Consider the following 9692-nt stretch of genomic DNA (forward strand, 5'->3'; position numbering starts at 1 on the left):
TTTTTCTTAGGTTGACTCTCTTCACTTCTCAGTTTCAGTGACGTAATCCATCTCATGTCATTGCATGTATTCACGAAATCATTTCAGTTCATGTATCATGTTTCAGACTCAGTCATGTAATCATGCTTTAAGTTATGCATGTTCAGTATATGATCTTAGTTTTTTCATTACTCTCAGCTAAATTAGTCTTATTCAAGGATGAACATTCCCAAAGGGAAGATATTGTAATACCCCATATTATTCTTAGCTCAATTCAGCACCTAGTTGCATGCATAAGAGGCTTAAAACCTAAAAATTTCACTAAGTGTTGGGGACTTAGTCATTTTTAAGGACTCTTAACTTTGAGTATTTTTAAATTAGTTTTCCCGACCCCAAGATATTGGTTTTTAAGTTAATTCATGTTCATGGGTGTAAGGAGCATGTCTCGGAGAAATTTTAGATTTTTCAGATGAGGATTGGGTCATGTTTGGATCATGATTCCATCAACTCATTGCGATTCCAGACGAGGATGGCACAACTACCGCGTCGCGGCAACTATGCAATCCGTAATCCTATTATGAATTTAATTGTCTGAAGGACAATCATGTCTTTTCCCCTTAACCCAATTTCTCAATTCACGAATTATAACTATAGTTAGGGCATTATCTACCCATCTTCTCCAATTTTCTCTCAAAAATAAATCCTCTTCTCCCCCAAGATCAACAAATTCCATTACTTTCTCTCTAAGAAAACCAAGAATTCAAGCTCCCCAATCTAAGAACATTCAAGAAGGAATCAAGATTGGTGTTTCTATTGCAAGATTAAGGGTTTAAAGTATGTGTGATGTTCATCCATGTGCCATTTTCACCCATGGAGTCAAAGAATCCCTTTTTATTTTTAAATTATGAGTTTTTACATGTTCAAGTTGTATTATCTTCATGAAGATATTATTGATTTTGATTTGGAGTTATGTTTACAAGTGTTTTCGATGGGATAAGACATTACATGTTTTGAACATTGAAATCCCTAATTCATGATTTTAGTATTGTAATTATGTTATTCTTGCATGCTTTACCCATTACCATGCTTAAATTCATGACTCTCACGTGTTTGATGAAATGTCTAAATGTTGGGTTTTGAGTGATGATCCCCTACTATGGATTTTAAAGATATTTATGTCATCATTGTTATTTCCATCCGATACTTATTTGTTTACATAATTTCAATATCTTCAGAATGATTTCAGTTAAACCATGAGCATTGTCATTCAGTTAGTTATTATAAATAGTTGTTTGTTCAGTTAAGCTTAGTTCAATCCAGTAATTAGTGTCAGTTTAGTTGGGAGTAAGATTTAGCACCGAGCGATTGTAGGGATGTCGACTTCCCCATCAGTTAGGCAGATTCATTAGTAGTTGTCTCTGTATTCCAGAACTACTTAGCCAGCATAGGATATGAAGAGTCACCCATCAGTATAGGCTTGACTTTATCTCAGAGGTTACCCATCAGTTTAGGCTTGACGCCCTGGTACTTTAGGACACCAGTTTAGTGGATCCACACAGCCAGTGTTAGTACCCATGGCACGGTACTGACACCCTTCCAACTAGGGTTATAGGTTGGACCCCGATTAGCTCAATTTGGGGCATGTCGGTTAGATAATACCTAACACAGTGTCAGTGTAGTATTCAGTCCAGAAATCAATTCAGGTTTGCTTGACCAAAGCATACAGATTACCAGTCATTCAGTTATCAAATTTCAGTATTTCAGTTTGCAGATTATTTCAAAAATTTATATATATATGCTTGGTCTTACATTCTCAGGTATTTCTATTGTAATGCATTCATGTTCAGTTATTTCATTCTATTCAGTTATTCCATATTTTATATGTACAGTAACCCATGTATATCAGCCCAACTTCATCTCATATACTAGTACATTCAATGTAGTGACCGCATACACTTCTTTATGCTATGATGTATTATATCATAGGTTAGGACACTCACTTTTTCGACCGTACTTAGACAGTCTAACGCTTCAGTAGCAGTAGTAGTGGTGAGTCCTCATATATCAAGAACTAGTTATGTTTATTTAGTTATTTCTGTATTTTTTACAGTTAGTCAGTTGGAGTTAGTTAGGGCTTGTCCCATCAAATCCTCAGTCAGTTTAGACGATTTCAGACATTCAGACAGTCAGTTAGTCAGTTATCATTATTGTCAGTTGCATTTTCAGCATTGTTATCAGATATTTACAAACTTGTGATTGAATCATGCTTTTACTTTTTTAGATTGATTTTGGCCTTATTAGTTTATCTTCCACATACATGTTTTATTATCAATTTATTAGTACTCACAGTAGGTTCCAGCTCATGGGTTAGCTTGTGGTCCCTTGTGACCGTAACCACTATTATTGCGACTAAGGGGTAGCCCTGGGTCATGATATATATGGCTGCACATATAGATATGTTGGGATAACTTGAACACGAGCACCTCTAGCTCTGTTCTGATTTCCATCGAGTGCTGCTCGACTATCTGCTTCTTGTCTTTGCTTAGCTAGCTCTACTTCCCTACTTACCCACTAAGCTTCTTTTGTTGCCCTCCTTTTGTTTTTAGCTCAAGCTAAAAGCTCACCAGTCTATCGATTAACACTATCTTGTACTCCTTCGGGAGGAGAGAGAGGTACATCATCACGAACCCCTTCAGGAATATCATTTCTTTTTTGTTTTATCGTCCTACTAGGTGTTTGTAGGATCCTCTCAGTATTCTAATTTATTGGGAGTAAGGGATTGCCTCTACTCCGTGTGTTAGGCATACATTGGTGTATACCCAACTAAAAATAAAAATTAAAAAAAAACTCAAAAACTGCAACAACTTTAATTCACAAATCAACATTGTATTCCTCGATAATAGTGCAAAAATTTGGTTATGCCCAAGCTACGCCTCCACTCTGAAGATGATACAGTCACTGCCAAATATAGTATCCCAACAACGGCTGGGGTTTAGTCCCAAGGTAATACATAGAATCAAGGCTCTCAGCTGTTGTAATCAACAGGTAGAATTGGAAAAGTAAATGGGGGGTTTTGAGTAGTAATATCGAACAAAGGGCGAATATCAACTTTGATTGTAATCAGTCATAGGTGAACACTAGGATTATGTTTCCACTGGCTTCTCAAATCCGTAGGCTTATTGTGCTTTGTTGAACCAACCTGATAACTTGCATGCAGAATCAATAAGTTATGTACCTTCTACAGTCTTTTGGACGAGAAGAAGGATTTCACCCTTTACCTTTTGAGTCTCCAGATGTCGCCTTACTAAACTTTATCTTGATCCCAGTTAACTATTACCTTTTGAGTCTCTAGTTATTATATTAAATCTAACCATCTTACTTAGATAAAACCTAGTAGCGTGGGATCGACAGTTAAACTCCAAATTATTGTTGCCATTATCTTTTCCTAGTCACTACTCTTCTTTAGGAGTAAGTAGCAATAATTTAGGTTGGATCCTAACGTTTGCAGCCGCTAAGATAACTATTAAAGTGAAGATAATACAATGCATGCATGGGTATCGGTTCAGAACAGCAATAGCACTTTCCCTACTTTATCAATCCGCCAGGGTTTGCACAACCCTAGCAAAGGGTTTTTAGCCGCTCGTGCTTGTGAAGTAATCAACAAAATACATGATTGAAAGCATAAGATGAAATCACAATAATTACAAGTAAAAACCCAAAACAGTAACTGAATTAATCAACGGAAATCAATACAAGAAAATTCCAAGAATAAAATCGATTCTCGAAATCAAAATATGTATGTAAGTATCAAAAGTATGACACTTCTACTAAAAAACACATAAGGGGTATTTATAGTACATGAGAAAATCTTAAAACCAAATCCCAAACGAAATAGGAGAAAAAAGGATCAGTGGCTACATGTGGTCTCCCCATGCGGCCTGTCCTTGGGCGCATATGGTACATGCGACGTGAGGATGGGTGCATGTGGTGACCACATGTGCCTAGACCATAATTTCCTATAGGTTAGCTCTCGAGATTTTGGACCTCTGACACATGCTTTGCCCACATGCGATGTGCATGTTGACTTAGCAAGTGCCAGAAGTTATTTTTCAACTCTTCTTCAACTCCTGCACATGTTTTGGTCATGAACCAGTCGAGAAGTGTCACGAACACCCAATATTGATCACATAAGTAGCCAAAAACACCTTTTTCCTTTTTTTCACGAACTTAGCTTCCAAAATCTAATTTCCTGCAAAACATACCCAAAATACATCATATCTAATAAAATATCTCAGAAACTTGCATATTTTCATATTTTAAGCGTCGAAAGTGGTATGTTTCTATAGTACATCAGTCGACCCTAGTTTTAACTTAGCCCAAAACTAAATTGGTAAGGAAACTTCCTACTATAACTTTGTGCTAGAGTTATTGTATGACCTTAATTCATAACTAATGCATTTTCATTCCAAGGAATTGATCCGAATACCTATGACGAATAAGATTCATATGCTTCTACTACAAATATTTTCAGTAATAATTGAATAGATCGTTACAAAAATCGACGATATCAAGAAAAATTAAGTCAAACCACGTGTCATAGCGCAACAAGGTCACAACATAGAATCGATACACCTGATTCACCACTAAGAAATCACACACGAAGGTAGAAACATGTATAGGCATAAAAAAAGAATCACACTCATATCAAGATCTGATGCAAAATATGCAGATAAATAGGAAAAAACCAAACTAGGGCCAAACAAAACAGTAGCAGGTCAATGACATATTGGGAATATAACCGTGAGAGTTGCATTAGAGGCCTCTACCTCTGATATACTTGTGAATGAATGACAATGTGAACAATCATCCTCTGCCCCGGATAACTCCTCTACCACCACCTTGACAGTCTGTGGCACACCTCTATCTACCTGTGAACCACCATCACTCATAGTTAACTGTACAGCTGCCCTAATGGGTAGCTGAAAACTCTGATGCTGCCCCCGCCCTAAGTCTGGGGCAATCCCTCCTAACACGTCCTAAGATAAATTTATATTGTCTGCCGAATGTAGTATTGATTTTATTTTAGGCTTAATCTTAGGACATTCTACCTTATCTTATTCACCTTGGGATTATTTTATCCCATCTTGATATTGGGATAAATTAGTCAGGAAATTACGATCTCCGAATAATTTAATCCACATATCAAATAATCCTATGTCTTTATAACTACACCAATATTGCGACTGTATCTCAAGTTCCAAAAAATCTTCTCTTTAAAACTAGGTGGCTGCAGATTTAATTTCAGTGAAAAGAATGGAATAATGATTAGGAAATCAGGAACTTGTAGAAAATTTCAAGAAATTTGGGCAGATTATAAGATGTCCCCAGCTAAATAAGAACGAAATATATTAGAGCTAAACGAGAAAGTCAAGAACCACATAAACAAAATCGCACCTTATCCAAATATAGAGATTGGGAGCGAAAGAGAATCAAAGAGAAGCTGCATCTCATCCCTTAGCTGACTAGTAATTATGGGGAAACAAACGAGATGAGCCTTTCTTCTTTTCTTCTTCTTCTTCCTTCTCCTCCCACTTACAAACTTTATTCCTTCCACAACATTAATAATAATATTAATGGCTGGCCTATTTCCATTCATCAACCCCATAGGTTTTCCTGCCGAGGTAAATCTGCCACTTCCTTTCATTATAAATATTACTTCCTCTGTCCTAATACATGTTTGACTGGTTACAAAGTTTAATTAGAATAAGAAAAGATTTTGAATTTTTTAAAAATAAGAGATAGGTATTTGTATAGCTGTGAAAGTTTAAAGTTAAATTACATTAGAAAGGAATAGTGTCTCATAAATTGGACAAAGGGAGTGTAAGATACTTGCGTTGAGACACTATCAGGATTTAAACTCGATGTGTTTAATCTTTATGTTTTCACCATTTCAGTTTTGCAATTCTGTATTCGAACTTAATATTTGTCAAAACTGTAGCAATTTTTCTCACACACGTACATACCTATACCCTGTGTAAAAAATGTTTTATTGAATGTGTGGCAGTCGTCAAGGACTCCAATAGAACAGAGTTATCTACGGAAGATGCAGCAGCAATGGAAAATTCGGATGGTGATAAGCTGGTAGATGGAATGAATTTTGGGGAACTTTGCAATGAATTTGAATGCATTAGCAGCCCCTCTGTTGAAGCTACTGCTAGGCAGCTTGTTCGAGATATTCTTGAACTTCGTGAAGGCAATCGTGCCCTTGGTACCTTTGCTGTGGCTGTCAACTACAAGGTAGTTGTATGCTGAGATACTCATAACGACGTGACATGTTTTAGCCGTAAACGAATAATATCATACCTTGTTGTATATAAGTTCATAACTAATTGGATAAGACATTCACAAACAAGCAAACAAGGTTTGCAAATAATCAAATTTCGGTTATGGTTGTAGAGTTATGATTGGGTCTAACATCAATTATATCCTGGTTCATTTACTGGTGCAAGTTGCTTCTATATAGAAATAATTTCATATGCCATATTTTACCAATAGTTTAAATTATATGGACTATATATATAATATAGTGTCACACAATGAAATGCAGGATCCAGTGAGAAGTTTCATGGGGCGAGAGAAGTACAGGAGACCATTGTGGATAACTGATGCACTACAAAATCCTAAAACGGTAGCTTTTGAACATCTCTTTTAAAAAATAAAAAAATTAAAAAATGAGGCCCAAGAGCCTGTTATCATAAATAAAAATTTGTACATTTTAACATGTCTCTGATTTGTTTAGCATGTTTTTGTTTTGTCTATCAAGTACTTGACAACTTGAACTTAAAATTATTTTGAGAAAATGAGGACACATTCAAGTCTCGGCCTAATATCTAGAGCAGTGGCAGAGTTAAGGATTCTAATAATGGGATAAAAGAAATGCCACAATAAGGGTTCAGACTCGCGACTTAAAGCAATATTAATTCAACTTTGGCAATACTAGAAGATTCCTTAGGTCAAGCCTAGAGGTGATTGGAATAAAAGACTTTTTACCCTGTTTTCAAATTATAAATTTTCAACAAAAATGATTCAATTGAACCCCCTTGGGACCATATAGCTAAGCCACTGGCCTGAAAGTAGGTCGTTTACACCTTTCGATCATCGGTATCTTTACCTAGTCTGTAGCATACAACAAACATATTCTAGACAAATGTTTTGTATTGCGTTGCAGAGTGTGCAAGAAATGGTGATGTTGTCAACAAGTGTGCTGAATATTAAGTGGACAGTAAAAGGAAAACCAAAGTTTATACTTGCTAGCATCGGAGGGGATCTGATCATCAAAGTGAGTTCAAGATTCAGTTTGAATCAAATAAGTGGGCAAGTAGTTGAGCATGAAGAGCAGTGGGATTTATCCGGATCATCTATCATTGCTCAAGCTTATTTCTGGGCATCGCGACGACTCTTTGCAACAGTTGAAGCGGGAAAAGATGTTGCTGATTTTGTGAAGGACTTGAGTTCTAAATCTGCTAAAGAGAATAAAAACATGGATGTCTATCCCGACCCTTATGGTGATCCAGCAAAGGTACTTTTTCTTATTAAAGATTCAAGCCTCAAATCTTGAAGTTCTATTTAGTTTATGGTACTTTTCTGTCAAAATTTATTGTCTCAATTAAGATTGCCATAGGGTGAAGCAGGTGCGGGGCAGGACAGGACGGAGGCGGATTAAATGAAAATTAATAAATTTTACTGTTTTAGGCTCATTTTTCAAAAAGTTGGGCATAAATAAAAGTAAAATAAAATGGATAAGTTTATGCGAGGCGAGTTTAAAACAAAAAAAAGCTTGCTAACAAGAGCATGCTGGGCTGCCGGGGCAAAGTAAATATTTTGCAGTTTAGGATTTCACCTGCTCCGGCCTACCCCGTTTGACATTCCAAACGTTGATGTAATGATACAGGTGGTAGTCTATTAATCCTTTCCTCGAGTAAATATTTTGCAGTTTAAGACTTCACCTGCTCCAGCCTACCCCATTTGACATTAATAACATTGACTTGATGTTACAGGTCGTAGTCTATTAATTCTTTCCTCCATCCCATTTTATGTAACACAATTCCTTTTTAAGTCTACTGGAAAGAAAAATGTCATACTTTTTTATTTAGAAATAATTTAATTTTAAATTTCTTATTTTACCCTTAATGAGATTATTTATGGCATATAAATGTCCATAATTTGTCTCTGACCCCAAATTTTTTTGATGCAGTCAAATACCATCACATAAATTGGGACAAATGAAATTAATAGTTACATACGTAGGGAGCTATAACTTGGAGAGTATGTTTATATATGAAGTAACTTTTCGCAAAATTTGTTCTGACGAATATTGTGTGTTCATACGAGGATCCAGTTCTTTCAAAGGGATGACAGTTTCCAGAGGGATTTTTACCAAATTGCATTGCTGCTGGCAGTTATATATTTTGTCGTACAGTTCTTGAAGACGACTTTATGAGATCCAAGATGCTATAAGCTTTTAGTATATTGTAATTATTAATTGTTTATTTTTGTATCTTGATACATATGCATTCATAGTTTTTTTTGGCAATATACTGTATACTTTATTACCACAGACAAATCACCAGTTCAAACTTTACAATGTAGCTGACCACACAATTAAAACTTAGACTATCTACAAAGCCTAATCAAGAAGAAACTAAGAACATAAATGTAGGATAAAACCTCTACACTTTACCATCTTTTTGGAACTCTGTATACTGGTTAATCTCACATATAACCTCATCTATCTGTTGTAGTATAAAAGCCTTCTGTGCATCAGCCTGTGTCACGAAAAAGGCAAGAAGAATTGAAAAAGCTACAAGCTGAAACAGTAGTAAAATGGAGTTGTAAATTGCTTCCAGAAAAAATTGTAAAGAAAGAAGAATAAGCTGAAACTTGTTGAGTACTCTTCTTAATGCTCTAGATAGTTCATTACATAGGATTCATATATGTAACATCCCGAGGCTATCCCCTAATCGTCACACGGTGCTTAGGACCACAAGTGATCCCAAGCTAACCCTTGTACTGGCATAACTCATGAGTAACTGAATAAAATACATAAGTCTGAAAGAATAATATGAAAGATAAATCTTTTTCGAATATGATCAATACAAAACTATATTGAAATGATTACAACTCTGATTGTATAAAACAAAACTAGAATCAAATACGTCAACTCTACTGACTATCTATGAAGCCTCTACTAGTATTGATATAGGTTGCCGGGATATGACCCCAGCTATCCCAAATCAATACGACTGTAGTGTGGTGTAAACATCAGGTATAGCCAAGTTTATCTCAAAATAACTCATAGTATAGCCATTTGATTATCAGCATTTCTAGTGTCATTGTGGTCCTTAAAACATTGACTAATAGTCTTGATAAAAAAACATTGTGGTCCTTAAAATATTGACTACTAGTCCTAATCAACATTTTTTTCCTTCTAGGCTACAGATAAAGAAAATAAAATGCTACTCGAACTATGACTGACTCGAACCCTTGAATCAAAAGGGCTCATTACCTGTTGACTGGAAACTGTATCTGTCTGATTATGATGTGCATGCTACAACTCATACCTACATTATCAAACAATGTTGCACATACACGTATATTTGGATCAGTACTTTTGGAATGTACTGAGCATGTGCGGGTGAATGCATAAGTAAAAA

At 35.7% G+C, this 9692-nt stretch overlaps 1 protein-coding gene and 1 long non-coding RNA gene across 5 annotated transcripts; one reads left to right on the forward strand and one right to left on the reverse strand.

Annotated features, from left to right (window-relative positions):
- Nucleotides 1–3684: 3684 nt before the first annotated feature.
- On the reverse strand, nucleotides 3685–5238 carry LOC124889233. Its single transcript, XR_007047918.1, has 2 exons — nucleotides 4806–5238; nucleotides 3685–4228 (listed from the first exon to the last, which is right to left on the reverse strand). It is a non-coding gene; the product is annotated as an uncharacterized LOC124889233 (long non-coding RNA).
- LOC107856699 lies at nucleotides 5221–8594 on the forward strand. 4 transcript variants are annotated; one of them, XM_016701680.2, is made up of 5 exons: nucleotides 5221–5660; nucleotides 6044–6276; nucleotides 6587–6667; nucleotides 7208–7558; nucleotides 8378–8594. In XM_016701680.2, exons 1-5 carry the CDS (start codon nucleotides 5528–5530, stop codon nucleotides 8477–8479), a joined length of 900 nt encoding a protein of 299 aa, XP_016557166.1. In that variant the 5' UTR covers nucleotides 5221–5527; the 3' UTR covers nucleotides 8480–8594. The 4 variants fall into 4 exon arrangements, with proteins under 4 accessions (XP_016557166.1, XP_016557167.1, XP_016557165.1 ...); XM_016701681.2 differs by having other exon boundaries at nucleotides 5237–5660; nucleotides 6044–6279; nucleotides 8234–8594; XM_016701679.2 differs by having other exon boundaries at nucleotides 5237–5660; nucleotides 6044–6279.
- Nucleotides 8595–9692: the final 1098 nt, after the last annotated feature.

Source organism: Capsicum annuum, chromosome 12 (assembly GCF_002878395.1).
Source record: "Capsicum annuum cultivar UCD-10X-F1 chromosome 12, UCD10Xv1.1, whole genome shotgun sequence".
Taxonomy (NCBI): domain Eukaryota; kingdom Viridiplantae; phylum Streptophyta; class Magnoliopsida; order Solanales; family Solanaceae; genus Capsicum; species Capsicum annuum.